A 22,781-nucleotide genomic window follows, 5' to 3' on the forward strand; every position below is an offset into this window, starting at 1 on the left:
TGCAGCTGAAGCCAAAGCGATTCTAAGGAAATCAGAATTTCTGCAGTACCCTCTCTCATGAACTCCTTTGATGAAAAAAGAGGTTTTGTAACTACTTTCTGAATTTGTTAAAGGCTGTTACATCTGGCACCTCTCTATGATAATTTATATTAAATTTAGCTCCTGTATTGTCAGAGAGAATTATTTTTAGTAGGGAGAAACAAAACTCAAAATTCACATGTCAAGCTATTTCAGCGTAAATAAGCTTAGGGAAAAATTCTAAACAAAGAAATAAAGATAGTTCATATCTGGAAATTAAAAGGAAACAAAGAAAAACACCTTTTTTCTTAGGGGGAAAAAAAACAGAATAAAGTGGTAAGGACAGGTGAAAAGCCACTGCCTGTTTCCCTGTGTGTGGTTCATCTAGCTGGCTGTGGTTTCAAACCCACCAGTGCCTGTTGCTGTTCACTAAGGGATGAGAAAGTGAAAAGGTCATTGAGAGACTTTTAAAAAATAATAATAATACTGTTTATGTTTACAGCAGTTTTACACTTACAGAAAATTGAGCCAATTAGAGTTCCCACATAACCCCTGTCCCACCAGCAGCTTCCCCTATTATCTTGCATTAGTGTGGTACATGTTCTACAAATAGTGAGCCAGTGTTGATACGTTATTAACGAAGGTCCAACACTTGCATTAGGGTTCACTCCTCGTGTTGATCTTTCTGTGGTTTTGACAGAGGCCTCCTTGTGCTGCTTAGTCACCAGCACAGTGTCACACAGAATAGCTGTGCTCCTCTGACAAACTCCTGTGCACCCCCTACGGGCTCAGTGAGCCGCCAGCAACCCGCTGAGTGGGCCGCCGCGTGGTCTCCGCACATGCGCACAGGCCCGCGCGCCTCTTCGCTCCTGTTGGCTCGGGTTCATCCTTGGGTTCCTGGACGAGGGTCTCCGCTAAGCGCTCCCCTTGCTTACACGCTGCCTTCCCCTAGACCTGATTGGATCTCTGATCTGGTACCTTTCTTCCTTCCGTGTGCTTTGCCTTCCATGCCTTGGTCACAGTTCTCATGTATACAGTTGTGTGAATAGCTCATCTGTGACACTGGTTTGAGGATGGAGAATGGAGCTGTTTCAGATCCCACCTCTCAGTCCCATTGCTGCCACTTGGGCACCTTACCCGAATTACCTGTAACTCAGGCCAGGAGGAATTTTCAAATCCCCCTTTATAAAACTCTGCAACTCTAGGCTGTGTTTCCTAATTCCCATATGACAGAAGGGATGAGGAAATGAGGCCCACTGCACTTTCTTCTGCTCTTTTCCTTACCTGTGCCTTCTGAAAATTATAGCATTGCTTTTACACTGAAATAGGTGGAGAACTTCTATAATAATAATACGGTTTATATGCCTGTGCTCTAAATTACATAAAAACACCAAAGATCATTATTCAGGAACAAGATTAGTTTTTATTTCACTTTTGAGTTTCTCCCATGGCTATCTCCCAATCATTCCTCTTTCCTGAATTACTGTTTAGAATTATTGAAATATTTTCTCTGGTTTTTCCTTCAGAAAAGTCTTCTCCAAGGGATCTTCTTTTCCTTCTCCAGGGGATCTTCCCAGCTCAAGGATTGAACCCAGGTCTCCCGCATTGCAGGCGAATTCTTTACCAGCTGAGCCACCAGGGAAGCCCCAGAAAAATCTAAAAATTTCTAAATCTTGTATTGCTTCCTATCTAAAATATGCACTTGTTATTTGTATGAGATTTCAGTGTTGGATCAGTCATACTTGTTAGTTCATAGCACGTCGTCATCTCTGATCCAGACAATAGTCCTCATTGGTTGATTGATCCATTCCTTCCCTTTTGTTCCTGTATGTGTTCCCACTGTGCTTAGTTGCTAAAGTTGTATCCAGCTGTTTATGACACCATGGACTGTAGCTCACCCGACTTCTCTGTCCATGGGGTTTCCCAAGCAAGAATACTGGACTGGACTGCCATTTCCTTCTCCAGGGGATCTTCCCAACCCAGGGATCAAACTCACATCTCCTGCATTGGCAGGAGGATTCTTTACCACTGACTCACTTGGGAAGATAGCAATTCCCATTAGGGAGAGGAAATTGTTACTGTGTGTATATATGCTTATATATTTAAAATTTTAATATATATTTTTAATGTTGTTAGAAGAAGTGTCTTTTTTAAAATTTATTTTAATTGGAGGCTAATTACTTTACAATATTGTAGTGGTTTTTGCCATACATTGACATGAGTCAGCCATGGGTGTGTTCCCCATCCTGAACCCCCCTCCCACGTCCCTTCCCATCCCATCCCTCAGGGTCATCCCAGTACACCAGCCCTGAGCACCCTGTCTCATGCATCGAACCTGGACTGGCGATCTATCTCACATATGGCAGTATACATGTTTCAATGCTATTCTCTCCAATCATCCCACCCTCGCCTTCTCCCACAGAGTCTAAAAGTCTATTTTTACATCTGTGTCTCTTTTGTTATCTCGCATTTAGGATCATCATTGCCATCTTTCTAAATTCCATATATATGCATTAATGTACTGTATTGGTGTTTTTCTTTCTGACGTACTTCAGTCTGTATAATAGGCTTCAGTTTCATCCACCTCATTAGAACTCATTCAAATCTATTCTTTTTTAATGGCTGAGTAATACTCCATTGTGTATAGGTACCACAGCTTTCTTATCCATTCATCTGCAGATGGACATCTAGGTTGCTTCCATGTCCTAGCTATTGTAAACAGTGCTGTGATGAACATTGGGGTGCCTGTGTCTCTTTCAGTTCTGGTTTCCTTGGTGTGTATGCCCAGCAGTGGGATTGCAGGGTCATACGGCAGTTCTTGCATTTATTTTCATTTTGTAGATGGGTTCTTTAACTTATCATGATTCTGTTTCCTACTATGCATTATGTTTTCCCAGTTCCTTGTGTTTGCAGTCCACTCACATTTCTCTGTTTGCATGTAATCTATTGCTTGTTGTATATCTACCTATATCGCCTGTCTTTCTTCCACTGATGGACACCAAGTTCAAATGTAGTTTAAATTTTCTTTAAAAATCTTCTTTGTGTTTGAATGTGTATTCAAGCCCTTCGAATTGAATTTATGCCCTCTCCTTGAATGCTCAAATAGAAATATATATATATGAATTGTATTGGTAGTAAATGTCTGAATGAACTTGTGTTATATACAAGAACTCATGCAACCTAGAGAACTGTTTTCCCTAACAAAAGCAATCTTTTAACAGAAGACAAATCCTACTTGTATCTTGAGGCCTGTACATTAGAATAAGTTCTCAGAGATTACAATATACAGTACAAGAGCTGTAGTTACAATACAAGTAAAATGATAGTACAAGGAGACCTAGATACCTTAGTCTGGTAATATGTCATATGTTAAATATACTTTAAAACATTATTTTATTAAAATGAATATATTTTGGAGCTTATTCCTTTAGAGTTGTTTGAATTATGAAAAAAAAATACCTTTTTTACTCTATTGTTGAATGTATCGTATATTGACATTGTCCCAAAAGAACTTGAGGTATCTTTTTATAAAGACTGCATAACCCTAAGGACAGAATAGCAAATAGGGTGGGAATAGAAAAGCATTACTTTGTAGAAGAAAGAGTTTCCAAGTATTTTATTTAAAAGCAAGCCTTGTGGCCTTGATTGAGCATTACATTTAACTTTACTGTAAACTGAAAAATAGAAAACATTTAAAATTATGTCCGATTTCAGAATCAGAATAGAAGGAGCATACTCACTTCTCAGGGCCGGTACTCTGTTTCATGGTAGACAGACTTGTCACTGAGATCTCCTAGAGGTGTGGGTGTAGGAAACAGACTAATCACCAGGAGGGTTAACATTGAATTCTAACGGTCAGAAGCCCAGTTCTCAGGTAAAAAGCAGGGATTTTACTTAGGCACCAATGTTGTATTTACCCTCAAGCAAGCATTTCCTTAAGACCCTTGATTTCTCTATCCTTTAGCGCTGTTTCTTTAGCACATGAAATCAGTTTAGTCTTTGGAAGTGGAAGGTATAGGTAGTAATCCAGCTTCTGTTCCTTGTTATCTGTACATCCTGGACAATTTAATCTCTGCAAACTTCAATTTTCTGATACGTTAAAGTAATAATTAACAGTAAGATACCTTGTAAAACTGTTGCTAGTATTAAGTCAGGTGAAAGTTCTGTAGGATGATTCAGTACATGTTGTTGTTCAGTCACTAAATCGTGTCTGATTCTTTGCAACCACATGGACTGCAGCATACCAGGCTTCCCTGTCCTTCACTGTCTTCTGGAGTTTGCTCAAATTCATGGCCACTGAGTCTGATAGGTGATGCTATCTAACCTAAGTTTGTTGTTAGGATTCAGTATCAGTTCAGTCACTCAGTCATGTCTGACTCTTTGCGACCCCATGAATTGCAGCACGCCAGGCCTCCCTGTCCATCACCAACTCCTGGAGTTCACTCAAACTCATGTCCATCGAGTCAGTGATGCCATCCAGCCATCTCATCCTCTGTCGTCCCCTTCTCCTCCTGCCTTCAATCTTTCCCAGCATCAGGGTCTTTTCCAATGAGTCAACTCTTCACATGAGGTGGCCAAAGTATTGGAGTTTCAGCTTTATCATCAGTCCTTCCAATGAACACCCAGGACTGATCTCCTTTAGGATGGACTGGTTGGATCTCCTTGCAGTCCAAGGGACTCTCAAGAGTCTTCTTCAACACCACTGTTCAAAAGCATCAATTCTTTGGCGCTCAGCTTTCTTCAAAGTCCAACTCTCACATCCATACATGACCACTGGAAAAACCATAGCCTTGACTAGACGGACCTTTGTTGGCAAAGTAATGTCTCTGGTTTTTAATATGCTATCTAGGTTGGTCATAACTTTCCTTCCAAGGAGTAAGCGTCTTTTAATTTCATGGCTGCAGTCACCATCTGCAGTGATTTTGGAGCCCAAAAAAATAAAGTCTGTCACTGTTTCCACTGTTTCCCCATCTATTTGCCATGAAGTGATGGGACCAGATGCCATGATCTTCGTTTTTCTGAATGTTGAGCTTTAAGCCAACTTTTTGACTCTTCTCTTTAACCTTCATCAAGAGGCTCTATAGTTTCTCTTCACTTTCTGCCATAGGGTGGTGTCATCTTTATATCTGAGGTTATTGATATTTCTCCCGGCAATCTTGATTCCAGCTTGTGTTTCTTCCAGTCCAGCGTTTCTCATGATGTACTCTGCATATAAGTTAAATAAGCAGGGTGACAATATACAGCCTTGATGTACTCCTTTTCGTAGGATTAAGTATGATAAATTATGTGAACCATCCCTAGGATGGTTCTGGTGCATATGACCAGATCTTCAGTGCACATTAACGTGCTGTCTTTTCTTCTCCCATCTTAATGATCATTCCTTCTCTGCCTCAGGGAAAGCACAAATTGCATGTAGATACCGGGATGGAAGGTGATTGGTGTGGCCTCATTCCTGTTGGACAGCCTTGCAATCAGGTGACCACAACAGGCCTAAAGTGGAACCTTAGTAAGTAAAACCCTTGCACAAAGGGAGATTTTCTTTCTTTCTTATTTTTTTACAAAATTTATCTTGATAAATAATTAGAAGTGGAATTGCTGGGTCATATGGGAACTCTAGCCTTTCAATGAATAGCCAGACTATTTTCCACCTCGGCCATACCAGTTGTACATTCCTACCCGTGACGTGTGAGGATTCCAGTTTCTCCATATCCTGGTGAGTATGAAGTGATGTCTCACTGTGGTTTTTACTTTCTTTCACCTGATGACTAATGATGCTGAACACATTTTCATGAGCTTAGGGGCCATTTGTGTATATTCTTTGGAGTTATGTCTTTTTAACTTGTAAGATTCCTTTATGTACTCTAGATATAAGTCCTATATCAGATAATATGATTTGAAAATATTTTCTCATACTCTTTGACTTATGTTTTTATTTTCTGAAATTTAATTAACTAAATTTATTAATCTAATTTTGAAGTCCAGGTTTTTTTCTTTTATGGATCATACATTTGGTGTCATAGCTAAGCACTCTGTCTACCCTTTTTCGTGGTTTTGTGTGCTTGAAACCTACCTTACTTTTCAAGAAAAGTAGCTCTTCTAACTAGAGTTATTTAAACATCTGTGATTTTATAAGATTAGCTGTTCTGACTAAATTTTCAAATGTTCTCCAGTACTTAAGAACTGTACTATGTAGTAATCACTCTAACACTGTCTGGATTGAAGAACAAAAAATGAGGTGGATCTGTTCATGAAATAAATGCTGATTCCAAAAGAAACCATCAGGCATTGTGAAATAATCACCCCTAGTCCCCAAGAATAACAGTTAACAATTTAATCAAAGAGCTTTGAGTGAATGTCAAAGGGATTATCTCATGATTGACTGATACCTCTAAAGTTGTAAAAAGTAAAATATGGAACCATGACATTCTTTTATAACATGTGAAACTTTTGGGTTCCCAAAAAGATATAAATACCTCAAGAGATAAATATAATGAAGATTAAAAGATATTTTAAAAGTTCTTTCTAGGAGCCACTGCTGACACAATTAGGAAGAACTAGAGATATTTTGAAACAAATGTCTGGCCAGTTCATCAGAATTTGAAAGGACCCGGATGAAAACAGATCTCCTCCAGTGCATGGGAACCTGTGGCAGGCTTTGAAGCTGGTTAGCTGCAGCTGCCATGAGCTCCCATCAGAAGCTTTTTTGAAAACATTTCCAGCCTAAGACAATTGGTTTACTGTCTGGAGCTCCCATTATTTCCAAGGACCCATTCTAGCCAGTGGTGAACTTCCTCCTGGATCTGGTAGTGACCTCATCTTGCCAGGGCTGATACCAAGACATGTCGAGCTCTCTGCACAGTGAGCAGGCAGCGGACGTTGTGGTTGTTCAGTCACTGAGTATCTGACTCTTTGTGACCCCACGGACTGCAACATGCCAGACTGCCCTGTCCTTCACCATATTGCTTCCTTTATCTTAGCAGTTGAACAGGTGAGAATCATAAGATACATGAGAACCGTTGGTGTACTTTAGAACATTCTCAGAGCTGCTGTGGAGAAGGAAATGGCAACCCACTGCAGTATTCTTGCCTAGAGAATCCTGTGGATGGAGGAGCCTGGTGGGCTGCTGTCCATGGGGTCGTACAGGGTCAGACACGACTGGAGCGACTTAGCGTTCATGCATACATTGGAGAAGGAAATGGCAACCCACTCCAGTGTTCTTGGCTGGAGAATCCCAGGGACAGGGGAGCCTGATGGGCTGCCGTCTATGGGGTCACACAGAGTCGGACACGACTGAAGCAACTTAGCAGCAGCAGCAAAGCCGCTGTATTCTACAACAATATACTCATCCTAATTCTTTTTTTTTTAAACAGTTTTAACTTAAAATTACCTTTTGCAGATTTTAAACGTTATACTCCATTTACAGTTATTGCAGAATATTAGCTATATGCCTCATGTTGTGCGGGATGTCCTCACGGCCTGTCTTATACCCAGGGGCTTGTATCTCCTACTCCCCCACCCGTGTTGCCCACCCTCCACTGGTAACCGCTAGTTAGTCCTCTGTGTCTGTGAGTCTGCTTCTTTTTGGCTGTATTGAATAGTTTGTTGTACTTTTAAAATTCCACACATAAGTGATAGTGTACAATATCTGAATAATAAAGTTTACTCCAGGAAGGGGCCTTGGGCATGACGGGCTTTTAGTCTTCTTGTCTGTGATAAAGTTTCAGCCCTGCCAAAGTGCTCTACGCTGTTACTTATCTATATATTTACAGACTGCTTCGGCTTTTGAAATAGGTACTTGATTCTCTACAACTTTGTGGAAGCAAGTAATAGCAACCTCACAAGGTGTGAAAAGCAATACCATTGAGACAAAGTGTTTTATCAGTGATCTGTGGTAATAGTGCTAATGAATAGGGTCTTCTGATAGGTGATGCTGCCTCATTAAAAAGTAGTAAAGATAACTGAGGTGACACCGTGTTGGCTTGGAGACAAGTGGGTGGATTATTTTCACAGAGTGGGGGTCTGTCTGTACTCAGAAGAAGTCGCTCAGTCATGTCTGACTCTCTGCGACCCCATGGACTTCCAGGCTCCTCCATCCATGGGATTTTGGAGTGGGTTGCCATTTCCTTCTCCAGGGGATCTTTCCAACCCAGGGATCGAACCTGGGTCTCCTGCACTGCAGGAAGACTGTTTACCATCTGAGCCACCAGGGCTGTACTCAGTGTTCTTGTGAAAGCAGAGCTCTCAGTTCCATGTCAGTTTGTCTGTCACACCTGCAGCGTAGCAGGATGGGGCTGCAGGAGGAGAAAGCAGATGCAATGACTTAACCAGGGGGTGCTCACATCTCGGGTCAAGGAGAAGAAGCAAGTCCTCCCAAGGGAATGCATCAAAATCGTCTTAAGGTGGTCTTGAGGCTGGCATTCTCTCTGTCTATACCCACTATAAAATATGATGCCACAAGTTCTAAAAGGAGTCTGATTCATATGGTTCAGTTTGTGGTATGTCACATCACAGACTGTCTTTAAAACAAGTGCCTATTGTGGCACCATCACCCACAAGTGTATGTTTACAAATGTTGTTGAAATCACATATATTACAGTATCTTCAACCAGTTCAGTTCAGTTCAGTTGCTCAGTCGTGTCTGAACTCTTGCGACCTCATGGACTGCTACGCCAGGCTTCCCCATCCATCACCAACTCCCAGAGCTTACTCAAACTGATGTCCATTAAGTTGGTGATACCCTCCAACCATCTCATCCTCTGTTGTCCCCTTCTCCTCCAGCCTTCAATCATTCCCAGCATCAGTATCTTAGTTCATAGCAGTATGCTGTGGATATTCTGTGATGTGTGTCTGGGACTTCCCACGTGGCTCTAATGGTAAAGAACCCACCTGCCAGTGCAGGAGACATAAGAGACATTGCTTCGATCCCTGGGTCTGGAAGATCCTCTGGAGGAGGAAATGCCAACCCCCTCCAGTATTCTTGCCTGGAAAATCCCACGGACAGAAGAATCTGGAGTCGCAGTCCATAGGGTCGCAGAGAGTCAGAGACAAGTGACTGAAGCGACTTAGCACGCACACGCATATCTGGGACTAGAGTTTCTTTAGGCTGTTGTACCTGTGGGAATAAAGTAGCTGCATCATGGGCAAACACACCCTCGCCTCTACTGGACATGTCATGTGGCTCAGCAGAAGTACCAGTGTACACCCATCCCAGGAGTATCCAAGAGTCCTGTGCTCCCTGTCCTCGCCCGATTCTTGATGATGTCAGATTTAATCATTTTTGCTGGTCCGATGAGTGTCAGTGATATTTCAGTGTCCTCTCTGAAGACTAGTGGGGGAAAATATCTTTATAGCTACTATCCATGTAGGTTTCCTCTTTCATTCATTGCTACTTTCTTTTGCCCTTTAGCCATTGGACTATTTTTTTTTTCTTACTACTGGTTTTTAGAAGCGCTTCACACCATGATGATCTTCAGGCTATACTTTGCCTTTTCTATTTGTTTATGGCATTTTTGTACACACAGAGATTACTAAGTTAAAGATAGTTAAATTTATCAATCTTTTTCTTTCAGATTTGTAATTTCTATCATAATTCATCTTTCTATTCCCCGTGGTCATAAAGATGTTCTTATTTTTAGCTTTAAGGGACTTTTTTTTTTAGGTCTTTTCTTTCACCTGAAGTTGATTTTTGTGTATAATATGAGTTAGGGATCTGATTTTTTCCTTACTGATAACCAGTTGCTCTAGCATCATTTATCATCCTTTTTCCAGTGATTTGTGTTTTCAAATTCATAGGTATGTTTCTTGGATCTCTAGTCTGTTCCCTTGGCTCACATTCTTTTTCCTGTATTGATACTACACTGCCTTAGTTACCATAGCTTTACAATAAATACAGAAATGTGCTAGGTTGAGCCTACCAACCTTGTTCTTCAAAATTTTCATGGATATTCCTGACTTTTGGGGCTTCCCCAGTGGCTCATGGTAAAGAATCTGTCTGCAATGCAAGAGCTGCAGGAGACTCAGGTTCAATCCCTGGGTCAGGAAGATCCCCTGGAGAAGGTCATGGCAACCCACTCCAGTATTCTTGCCAGGAGAATCCCAGGGACAGAGCAGCCTGGCATGCAACAGTCCATGGGTTGCAAAGAGTTGGACATAGCTGAAGCCCATTTGCACACACACCTGGCTTTTTTCTTTTCTTCATAAACTTGCAGCTTGATAAATGTTCAGTTGAGTTGCTCAGTTGTGTCCGACTCTTTGCTACCCCATGAATCGCAGCACGCCAGGCCTCCCTGTCCATCACCAACTCCCGAAGTTTACCCAAACTCATGTCCATCGAGTCAGTGATGCCATCCAGCCATTTCTTCCTCTGTTGTCCCCTTCTCCTCCTGCCCCCAATCCCTCCCAGCATCAAGGTCTTTTCCAGTGAGTCAGCTCTTCACATGAGGTGGCCAAAAAGTATTGGAGTTTCAGCTTCAGCATCAGTCCTTCCAATGGACACCCAGGACTGCTCTCCTTTAGGATGGACTGGTTGGATCTCCTTGCAGTCCAAGGGACTCTCAAGAGTCTTCTCCAACACCACAGTTCAAAAGCATCAATTCTTTGGCGCTCAGCTTTCCTCACAGTCTAACTCTCACATCCATACATGACCACTGGAAAAACCATAGCCTTGACTTTACCTTTGTTGGTAAAGTAATGTCTCTGGTTTTTAATATGCTATCTAGGTTGGTCATAACTTTCCTTCCAAGGAGTAAGCGTCTTTTAATTTCATGGCTGCAGTCACCATCTGCAGTGATTTTGGAGCCCAAAAAAATAAAGTCTGACAAATGTTACACACACACAATTCCATTGTAGTTTTTATCAGAATCAGCCTTAATTTAGAGATTACATTAGGAGACTAGAACAGTTGGGAATGAGAATTTCTGTACAAAACTGAGTCTTCCCATCCATAAACATAATTTCTTTCTCCATTTAATTAGAATTTGAATTGCTTTTGATAATTAGAAGTTTTGTCCATAAGATCCTGTACTTAATGAGTCATAGAAGGACTCATCTCTAGAAACCTTATACTTAGTGTTGCTTTGTAAAGTACACCTTTAAAAAATTACAGTTTCTGAGTTAATTTGTGCTGTATGGACACTTGATTTTATTTGTATTACTGTATTTATGAACACTTTCATGATTTCCAAAAATTCGACCTGGGTTCGTAATCATGTTTCTTTCTTCTTCATCTGTAACAAATAGGACTGTGTTCAATTATGAGTAACTGAAATAATAGTTTTAAACAGCACCCCCCGCGCCCCCTGCCCCGCCGCCGCTGTGTAATAAAGTGCAGAGTTAAGTATTTACAGGGCAAGGCTTCTGTGATTTATTCAGCCTTTGCTTCAAGACGCAAGATGTCTCCGTTGTAGAGTATCCCCTGTTTAGCATCAGGTGGGAAAACACAGGGAGGAAGTGGTGCAGCACGTCCTGCAGGAAAACACGGCATCAGGGATTCCCAGCGTTTGCAGAAACCCTCCCTCGTTTCATCATTTGCCTCGGTGGCCAGAGCTATCACACGCCACCCTAGCTGCAAAGGAGGCTAGGACTTGAATTTTTTTTTAATCTGAGGACATAGTCACCCCAAATAAAACTGAGATTCTGTCAGTGAGGAAGGAATAAGTAGGAGTCTGCTCTTCTATCAAAAAAAAAAAATGTCTTTTCTTTGTCTGCCATCTTGATGAACACTTTAGCCATATATATTAACATAATAAAAACTTTCTTTCAGTCATATTCTTATGGATTTCTATTTTTGCTTTTGATGGATCCACAGTAAAATTTTGTTTATAATTTTGTTTATAATCTGCATTTAACTCTATCTATCCTTTAGACCTTTTATTTTTCTTTGATGCGCTACAGTTTTACTACAGTGTGTTTAAGTATAACTTTTGTTGTATTTGATTTTCTTTCCCTCTGCAGCTTGGGGTCATTCATTGATTTTGAAAAATTATCAGATCCCCCGTTTTTCAAATAAGGATATGGTAGTTTAAAGTCTTACTTAGCAGTGGACCAAATTAATGTCATTATGGATCGATGCACTCAGAATTTGAATTCAAGTCTTCAGTGCTGTTTATATTTATATATCAAGTCTACAGTGCTATTTATATATTTTCCATAGAAAATAAGTTGATGTTTTTTAAAAAATCACTAAAGGGAATTTGAGATAAGGGGTAGGAAACTGCAGACAGGGAAAGAAAGCAAAGGAACCAGGAAAGAAGACACAGTGGTAGGAAATTAACATTAATTTGGAAGAAATATAAAAAATTCTGAGGGACAAACTTTTAACTTCACTACACTTTTACCTAAGAAAAAATTTAAATAGAATTGCCCTCAATTTGCCCAGGCATCTGCTTTATAACTCAAATTGAGTTTGAAATTATGCATCCATTGTTCCTTCTTTTGTGTTTTTTCAAAGTATAGAAATAAGTGACAGAATGAAATAATTTCATAGCATTGACTGAAAGAGACTCAAATCTAGCCCAAGTGAAAGAGTTTGGAAAGAAAAAAAAATTCTGAGAAAACAGTTTGAAAAGAGTTTTCATCTCTATGGAAATACTGTGTAATAAGTGTGTACAGGTACCAAGATCTCCTGCAGGAGCTCTCTGTGAGGATTTTTAAGTGCCAGCCTATCAAGGGAACAGTTCAAGAGTCTATTTAGAAAAGGAAAGAAAACTACAGTTGCTATTAATGCAGTTTCAGTGAAAAGTCTTATTTCTCGTTCCTTTATACCTTACAAAGTGATTCTAGTGAGTTATCATGGTTTGACAATAGCTATACATACTTAGTGGAGAAGGAAATGGCAACCCACTCCAGTATTCTTGCCTGGAGAATCCCGTGGACAGAGGACCCTGGTGGGCTGCTGTCCATAGGGTGACACAGAGTCGGACACGACTGAAGCGACTTAGCAGCAGCAGCAGACATCCGTAGGCTATAACTTCGTGAGCTAGTGCTACTAGTGTGTGAGTTGTTTCGTATTTTTAAATATCTTTGTCATTATTTTAATTATTGCTTTTCTAGTCCAGTGCTTTAAAAAAAAAGCACTCAATCTGTGATGTCAACATTTCTTCTCTGATTAAAGGGCAGTATCTTTTGTATCTTAATTCATTTGATAATCAGTAATCCAATTTGAGTTGAAGACATTGTTAAAATTTTTACCTAAAACACATAGTCAAAGGTGATGATACTGAGGATGGCTTTTAAAAAACTAATTTTTTTTTTCCTGCAAGGAATATGTTAGCTAAAGCTTCCCACCCCAAGATCACTTTCTCAAGTTTATAATTTGGTGCAATGACTGTATGTCATCATATCTAAGATGTCATCAGTTATAAGATGCCTCCTTATTTTATGTACACTGAGAAAAAGTTCTACCAATTATAATTACAGAGATATGGGGGAAATGTATGTGTTAAAACTAGTGAAATATGGTAGATCAAATAGCATAGAAACTTAAAAGTCAAATTATATTCATAGACATACCACTCTTAAACCTGTCATGAAAAATTGCAAAAACCATTGAAATGGGCAAAAAGATATCTGTGTATCTTTAAGTAGATTCTTGGGCCTAGTCTAGAGGCTCTTGAAGGGTTATCTGGTTCTATGTGACACTTAGCTTTTCATCATCTTTGCTTATTTTAGAAATGTTGTGGAATTGGAAATTGACTGGTAAAGGACTGATCATACTGTATATGATTCCTAGTAATATAATTCAGTTGAGCTTTTGTTTTCAAAACTCCATGCATTATCACCCTATATAAATTGCATTTTCTATTAGCAAATCCATTTCAGCATTCTGGGCTGTCTTAGTAAGTTTATCCTTTGTAGTCACCTTTGAAACAGTTTTTTTTTTGTTTTTTTTTTTTTAACATCGTACTAGTTTTCTCATTAATTAATGACTTAATTGAAATCTTTGTGTTCATTTTATATTTGTATGAGTCATTACTTTACCCTTTAAAAATTAAAAAAAAAATCAAATTGTAATCACCTACAGTGGTAAAGAATGCAGGAAATACAAGAGATGTAGGTTCGACCTGTGTGTCAGGAAGGTCCCCTGGAGGAGGAAATGTCAACCCACTCCATTATTCTTGCCTGGAATATTCAGGGGACAGAGGAGCCTGGTGAGCTACAGTCCATGGGGTTGCAAAGAGTCGGACACGACTGAGCACACACACATTATATTTAAAGGATCACAGACTGTTACAGTCTTTTTTAAAGAAAATGTTAAGTTTTACTGCAAAATACTGCTTAACTTCTGCCTGTATGCTCTAGGTCAGAGGGAGCCCTGAGACAAAGGTCTGATGATGTCACTTCCATATTTGTATCTGGAAAAGGTCTTACAAGGGCCATACCTGAACTGTTCACTCTGTATCTATAAAGGCTCATGACCATGACCAAGTCATTTAAGCAAAAGACATCAGACCAATATGCTCATCTAGAAGGCATGCGTTGATTCTAGTATTAGTCAACTAAGCTGGAAGGAAATGACATTTTTTTGATAGTTTTATTGAAATATAATTGATATATATATATATATATATAATTCACTCATTTAAAATTAAGTGATACTTAGTTTATTTGCAAATATGTGCAACCATGCATGGTCGTGCTCAGTTGTGTCCCACTCTTTCTGACCCCATGCACTGTAGCCCACCGGGCTCCTTTGTCAATGGGATTTTCCAGGCAAGAATACTGGAGTGGATTGCCAGTATTCCAGGGGATCTTCCTGACCCAGGGGTTGAACTCACAACTCCTGAGTCTCCTGCATTGGCAAGTAGATTCTTTTATACTGAGCCACCTGGGAAGTCCCAATATGTGCAACCCTTGCAAGTCAAATTACAAACATATTCATCTCCTCAAAAAGCGTGTTCCCTTCAGCCAGCAGCCACCATACTCTTCCTGTCCCCCACCCTGCCCTCTCCTCCATCCCTAAGCAACCACCGGTTTACTTTGCCTCTATAGATTTCCCTATCCTAGATTTTCATATGAATAGACACGTAATGGACTTTTGTTACTGGCTTCTTTGACTTTAGCGTGTTCTCAGGGTTCATCCACGTTGTAGAACTTAATGGTATTTTTTTCCTTTTTATGATCAAACAATATTCTACTGTATAATATTAATATATCTTATTTATCCATCCACCCACTAATGGACTTTTGGATTATATCTGCCTTCTGTCTATTATGAAAAATAAACATTCTTCTACAGCTTTCTGTATGGACATGTTTCATTTCTCATGGGTACATACCTAGTTGTGGGGTCGTATTGGAACTTTATGTTTAGTTGCTGAGGAACTGCTAGACGCTTTTCCAAAGGAGCTGCATTGTTTTAAAGTCCCACCAGCCTTGTGTGAGAGGTCTGACTTGCCCATATCCTTGCTAATGCTTGTATTTATTTGACTTTTTGACTTTAGCCATCCTGATGGGTGTGAAGTGGTATCTTGTTGTGGTTTTGGTTTACATTTCCCTGGTGACTAATGAGGAGAAGGCGATGGCACCCCACTCCAGTACTCTTGCTGGAAAATCCCAAGGATGGAGGAGCCTGGTGGGCTGCAGTCCATGGGGTCGCTAAGAGTCGGACACGACTGAGCGACTTCACTCTCACTTTTCACTTTCATGCATTGGAGAAGGAAATGGCAACCCACTCCAGTGTTCTTGCCTGGAGAATCCCAGGGATGACGGAGCCTGGTGGGCTGCCATCTTTGGGTTTGCACAGAGTTGGACATGACTGGAGCGACTTAGCAGCAGTGACTAATAATGTAGAATATATTTTTCAGGTATTCGTTGGCTATTTGTATCCCTTCTTTGGAGATCCTTTGGCCCTTCTACAATTGTGTTGTCTTTTTATTATTAAGTTGTAAGTGTTCGTTGTATATTTTAGACACAAATCACTTAAGATTTACAAATATTTATTTCCCCATTCTGCAGGCTGTCTTTTCACTGTTTTTAATGGTGTTCTCTGAAGAGCAATCATTTTTCATTTTGATAAAGTTTAATTTATCTATTTTTTCTTTTGTTGATTATGCTTTTGGTGTCACATTGCCAAATCTAATGTCATAAAGATTGACTCCTATATTTTCTTTAAGGAGTTTATAATAGTTTTTTTCCCCCATATGTTTAGGTCTTTGATCCATCTTGCATTAATTTTTGAATACGGTATAAAGTAATGGTCGAGAATTAATTCATTGATTTCTGCAAAGAAGTCAGCTAAGATTCTGATAGGGATTATGTTGACTCTAGGTCAGTTTGAGAAGTATATAGTTGACCCTTGAAAAACGGGTTTGAACTGCATGGATCCATTTATGTGCAGATTTTTTTTTTTTTTTACATAAATATGGTACTACATTTTTGATCCATGGTTGGTTGTATCCCTGGGTGCAGAATCTTCATGGACTTCAGTATCTACAGATTTGAGTATCCATAGCAGGTCCTGGAACTAGTGTCCCCCATATACCCAGGGACGGCTATAGCTGTATCAGCCACGTTAAATTTTCCAATCCATGAGCATTGGATAGTTTCAATTTGTTTATATCTCCAATTTCTTTCAGCAAAGCTTTGTAATTTTCATAGTATAAGTGTTGTACTTCTTTTGTTAAATGTATTCTAAGTATTACATTGTTTTGATGCTGCTATAAATGGAATTGTTTTCTTTACATTTACACTGGTTAATGCAAGTATATGAAATACAGTTGATTTTTGCATCAATTGACCTTATATGCTGCAGCCTTCCTGAACATAGTTATTAGTTCTAATGTGTTTTAGTGGACTTCTTAGAATTTTCTATTTATAAGATCATGTCATCTATAAATAGAGATAGTTCTACTTCTTTTCTAATGTGGATACCTTTTTTCTCTGACCAAATCGTTCTGTTAGGACCTGCAGTCAGATATTGAATAGAATTCAGATAGTACTGAAATAGTACTCAGATAGGTTGGAGAGTAGCACATGTGGACACCCTTGTCCTGTTCTTGATCACATGAAAAAGCATTCAGTGTTGGTTTTCCACAAATGTCCTTGATCAAACTGAGGAAAGCCCATTATGTTCCTACTTTGGGTGCTTTTTGTTTGTTTGTTTGTTATTTTAATCTATCATGGAAGGGCATTGGACTTTGCTTTTTCTGTTTTTGTTTTTTTTTTTTTTTGGTTATTGAGATGATCCTGTGATTTAAAAAAAATTGTATTGATATAATAATACATTGCACTACTTGGATTTCAGATATTAAATCAAATTTAAATCCTTTGGAGAAGTTCCACTTGGTCATGATGTATAATTCTGTGTGTTGTTGGAATCAGTTTCCTAGTGTTTTGTTGAGGATTTTGGCATACTGGTTCCTAAGATACATTGTTTTGTAGGGTTTTTTCCTTGTGAAGTCTTTGACTAGTGTATTATCTTGGTGGTACTGACATCTAGCCTTCACAGATGGCACTAGTGGTAAAGAACCCACCTGCCAATGCAGGAGATGCAGGTTCAATTGCTGGGTCAGGAAGATTCCCTGGAGGAGAAAATGGCAACCCACTCCAGTATTCTTGGAGTACCCTAGGATTCTGGAGAATCCTATGGAGAAAGGAGCTTGGCGTGCTATATTCCATAGAGTCGCAGAGTCAGACACAGCTGAAGTGATTTAGCAGGCATGCACGCACACACTGACATCTACTCTTAAGGTCCAAGCATTCAAGAGGGAAGCCCCAGGGAAGTCAACCAAGGCAGCCAGTGAAACAGGAGTGAAACGAGTCTAGCTGGCATGGTGCAGATTTGGGCAGGAGGTAGCCTAGAGGAAGCTAGTTTGCAGGAGACACCGCAGGTGTGTTCTCATCCAGAGATAGGTCGTGCCTTGTTCCTTGCCCTCCTTTATTTCTGTGCTTGCTGCTGGAGACTGGGGAGGGAGGAGAAGAGGAGACCTAAGGGTCGGCCTGTATCTAATGATTAAAAAATAGACTTTATTTTCTTGAATTCCAAAATCACTGTGGACGGTGACTGCATCCACAAAATTAAAAGACATTTGCTCCTTGGAAAAAAAGCTGTGACAAACCTAGACAGCATATTAAAACGCAGAGACATCACTTTGCTGAAAAAAGGCCACATAATCAAAGCTATGGTTTGTCCAGTAGTCATGTACAGATGTCAGAGTTGGGGGATAAAGAAAGCCAAGAACTGGAGAATTAAAGCTTTTGATTTGTCACGCTGGAGAAGACTCTTAAGAGTCTCTTGGACAGCGAGGAGATCAGTCAGTCCTAAGGAAATCAGTCCTCAGTATTCATTGGAAGGACTGATGCTGCAGCTGAAGCTCCAATACTTTGGCCACCTGATGGGAAGAGCCAACTCATTGGAAAAGACCCTGATGCTAGGAAAGATTGAGGGCAGGAGGAGAAGGGGGTGACAGAAGATGAAATGGTTGGATGGCATCATCGACTCAATGGGCATGAGTTTGAGCAAACTCTGGGAGACAGTAAAGGACAGGGAAGCCTGGGGTGCTGGAGTCTATGGGGTCACAAAGAATTGCACATGACTTAGTGACTGAACAACAACAACAGGGACTGGCCAGTCCTTCTAAGGAGCAAGTGTAGGTCACTGAACATTTAAGTCCAATCTCCTGGGGAAGGAGTTTCATTTCCATGAAGATTATATCGAATAATCTCTAAGTGGTTTTTAAAAAGCACTTTTCTCCACACCGGGATACAGACAACAAGCAGCCTTTTCCCCTTCTGTGTTTAATTAGCTGTCAGTGGCTTTACATCTTCACTGCTTTATGTTATTAATTTAGAAAAGTCATTAATGTTTCCATAGGTCATTTTTATTTATAAGTGGAAAGTGCTAGCTATAAATTCCAATATTGATTTTTCTCCAATAATAACTTTTCACTAAGTATCTTTCAAACCTCAGAAAATAATAAGTTCTGTCCCAAATTTATGTAAATTTAAATGCATGAAAGATTTATTTTTATAATAGCTATACGTAGAATGTTTATTTTATATGTATAAATAAATTAGATTATAATTACAGGTAAATATTTTGCAAAGGTTTTTCAAGAAAGCTTTGCATTTCTATTTGTAGGACAGTGCATATTTGGTAAGACTTAAAGGGTAACAGTATGTACTGCGTTTATTACTCTAGGCTGTATTAAGTGATTTTTTAATTGAGTATAGTTGGCTTACAGTGTTCTGTTAGTTTCAGGTGTACAGCACAATCAGTTGTACGTATACATGTATCCGTTCTTTTTAGATTCTGTTCCCATGTAGCTCATTACGGAGTGCTGAGCAGAGTCCCCCGTGCTCTGTGTGAGGTCCTGGTATGCTGTCTGTTGTATATAGTGGTGTGTATGTATCAGTCCCAGTCTCCCACTTTACCCTCCCCTTTTCCTGCTTGGTGGCTCGTGACTCAGTTTCTGTCTGTAAGTAGGTTCACTTGTGCCATGTTTTAGATCCCACACAAGCAGTGTCACATTTACCTTTCTGCCTGACTCACCTCACTCAGTACGACAATCTGAGGTCCGTTCATGTTGCTACAAATGGCATTTTCACTCTTTTTTATGGCTGAGTAATGCTCCACGTGTGTGTGTGTGTGTACGCACCACATCTTTATCCCTTCCTCCAGTGATGAGCATTTGCGTTGCTTCCATTCTTACTGTTGCAGACAGTGCTGCATGGGAAATTAAGGTGCATGTAAACACTTTGGGATTACAGTTTTCTGCAGATACATCCCTAGAAGTGGAATTGCTAGATCATATAGTAGCTCTATTTTTTGTGATTTTATATTTTTTACTACATTATGGAAATAGTAGAATATTACATTTTTTATTAATGGAATATATTTTAAAAAAAGAAACCTGAATTATGTTGATACCACATCTCGATTTTTTAAAATACACTCTTGATAGTAAATGCCAGCAAATGACAATCTCTATGATATACAGTCCCAAACTGTAGGAATGATATTTCCTTTACTTAGAATTTAGGATAATTACAGTATCATAATGTTGAAAGGCATATAGTTGTTTGTCTAGACTTACAGTTTTCAAATGAAATGCTGCTGCTGCTGCTGCTAAGTCGCTTCAGTCATGTCCGACTCTGTGTGACCCCATAAACGCTAGCCCACCAGGCTCCCCTGTCCCTGGGATTCTCCAGGCAAGAACGCTGGAGTGGGTTGCCATTTTCTTTTCCAGTGCATGAAAGTGAAAAAATAAAGTGAAGTCGCTCAGTCATGTCCGACTCCTAGCGACCCCATGGACTGCAGCCCACCAGGCTGCTCCGTCCGTGGGTTTTTCCAGGCAAGAGTACTGGAGTGGGTTGCCATTGCCTTCTCCTCAAATGGAATAACTAATATCTAAAAGTTACTCCCACAAGTCACATGGCTTCCTCGGGGCAGATCTGGCCTGGAAATCAGTGTCTCTATCCCAACACAAAGTTTTTTCCTTATAGGTTCCTTCAATATTAGCAGTGTAGAAAATGTTGATATTTGATAATAGATTCAAATATATAAAGGTGAAAGTGAAAGTCCTCAGTCATGTTCTACTCTTTGTCACCCTGTGGTCTACACAGCCCATGGGATTCTCCAGGCCAGAATACTGGTGTGGGTAGCTGTTCCCTTCTCCAGGGAATCTTTCCAACGTAGGGATCAAACCCAGGTCTCGACCCACGTTGCAGGCAGATTCTTTACCAGCTGAGCCACAAGGGAAGCCCACATATATAAAGATAGGTAAACTTAAGAATGTCATGTTTGAAAGGTAGATAAAATATATAGCCATATTTGTTAAAGTTTTCACAATGTAAATTTGTGGCTGTATCAGTTATAGATTGCTTCTGTAACCAATAATCATAAACTAAGGACCTAAAACAGTTTGTTCATTACCTACAGTTATACAGGTTGAATTCCAAAATCGGTCTTATGTTATTGACAGAGCTGTGTTCCTCCCAGGGGCTCCGGTAGAGAATCCTTTTCAGACCATCTCAGCCTTCAGAAGCTGCCCACGTTTCTTGACTCATGATTCCTTCTTTCACTGTCAAGGCCGTCAGCACAGCAGCATCAGATCTCTGACCTCTTTTTCCACTATCACGTCTCCTTCTCTGACTCAGACTCAAAGCTATTCTTTTCTAAAAATAAAAAATTGTGACTACACTGAGACTGCCTGGGTGATCCAAGCTAATCCTAGCTCATGATTTTTAATTTAATCACATATGCAAAGCTCCTCCTGCCATGCAAGTACCTTCTTTATAGATTCCGGGGATTATAATGTGGACATTTTGGGGGTACCATTATACAGCCTATCATATAAGTCTGTAATCAATAATTAATAACTTCTTGGAATAATACATATTGAATGCAATTATTACATCACTGAATCTTTAGTTATTCTGAAAACTACTGTATGAAGACTGTTTATATTGTCCTTGAGAAACTGAATCTCTATGTTGTCATTCATCTTAGCCTCAGATAACTTGTGGTAAAGACTCTAGACAAAACAGACACAAAACAAATTGTGTGAACATGATTTATTTGGTATCCACAAAGGGTGGGGTGAAGGTTGCAGTTCCTATTCCCTTTGGTTTCTGTTCTCCAAGAAGTGCAGTCAAGTTCAGCCCAGTGTATATTCTGATCCCTGGGAGCCATGAAGGAAGTCAGAGTTCACACAGGACCAGAACAAAAGCTCTGGTCAGCTGGGGGTTGTTAACCAGGTTTGTATTCGAGATATTCCTCCTTTCTATCCTTTTGTGATCGCTTCTCTTGCTTAGCCTTTGAGGCTGCACATTTATGTGTGGTTAAGATGGTGAAAAACAAAAGGCAGAAAATTTGGCTCTTCCTTTTATTGCTTTCTTAGTCACACTTTGTTAGAATCTCAGGACTCTACAGGTCTTTATGGATCGATCAACCAGCTGTGTATCGTTAATTTGCTGAGCACATGCATACCAACAAACTACTGGTTGACTATTTACCTGTATTGCTTTTATTCCTGCTCCTTCCACGCGCACAGACACCAGTGCTACACGCGTATACTTGTACTACAATATGGTGCCACTTTGGGTTTTCTTATTATATACATATATTTGGTCAGTCTGGGGTTATAGAGCACAAAACTGCAACTTTTGATATGTTCATAAGTTCTGTATATTAACACCGGAGAATCAATGCACAAAGCGACAGTCACAGGAAACTTGAGGGACCCAGCTTTTAGGAAAAAGGCAAAGTTAGGTGAGAGGGGGCTTAATGTAGATATTATTCCTCTGGGGGGGTAAGTACAAAGAGGAACAAGATTTTTCTTAGACTACAGTATTCTTAAAGATTTTCAAACATTCTCCATATGTGCTAAGTTGCTTTAGTTGTGTCTGACTTTTTGAAATCCCATGGACAGGCTCCTCTGTCCATGGGGGTTCTCCAAGCAAGAATACTGCAGTGGTTTGCCATGCCCCTCTCCAGGGGATCTTCCCGACCCAGGGATCAAACCCGTGTCTCTTATGTCTCCTGCATTGGCAGGCTCTTTACCACTAGCACCACCTTGGAAACCCACTGCTAAGCAGATACTACATTTCAGACATATAAAACTAATGGCGAATGGCCTACAACAAATTTGTATTAAATACTGTATATTTTGTTAATACTATATATTAACTCAGCTCCAATTCTATTTTCTATGTTAATAGGATTTGAACCAGATATGAATGACTTTTCCTAAGTCCTTACCCTTCTGTGATTCTGCCTGAGAGCACATGGAACCAACAATAATTTACTCTATGCTATAATCATC

At 39.9% G+C, this 22,781-nt stretch overlaps 1 protein-coding gene across 22 annotated transcripts in view; it reads left to right on the plus strand.

Moving 5' to 3' along the window:
- The window catches only part of TPK1 (thiamin pyrophosphokinase 1), a 391,983-nt gene that overhangs the window by 274,680 nt on the left and 94,522 nt on the right, over positions 1-22,781 (plus strand). For 19 of the 22 annotated variants that reach the window (XM_086398263.1, XM_086398267.1, XM_086398254.1 and 16 more), the window contains one exon: positions 5,413-5,524. The exons of the other annotated variants lie outside the window; for them this stretch is intronic. In XM_086398263.1, coding sequence (XP_086254389.1) covers positions 5,413-5,524 — 112 coding nt within the window. The remainder of the gene's footprint in view (positions 1-5,412; positions 5,525-22,781) is intronic. 22 annotated transcript variants of the gene reach the window in all.

Source organism: Bos grunniens, chromosome 4 (genome assembly GCF_055505025.1).
Source record: "Bos grunniens cultivar Pamir isolate PY7600 chromosome 4, Bosgru_T2T1.0, whole genome shotgun sequence".
Classification (NCBI taxonomy): domain Eukaryota; kingdom Metazoa; phylum Chordata; class Mammalia; order Artiodactyla; family Bovidae; genus Bos; species Bos grunniens.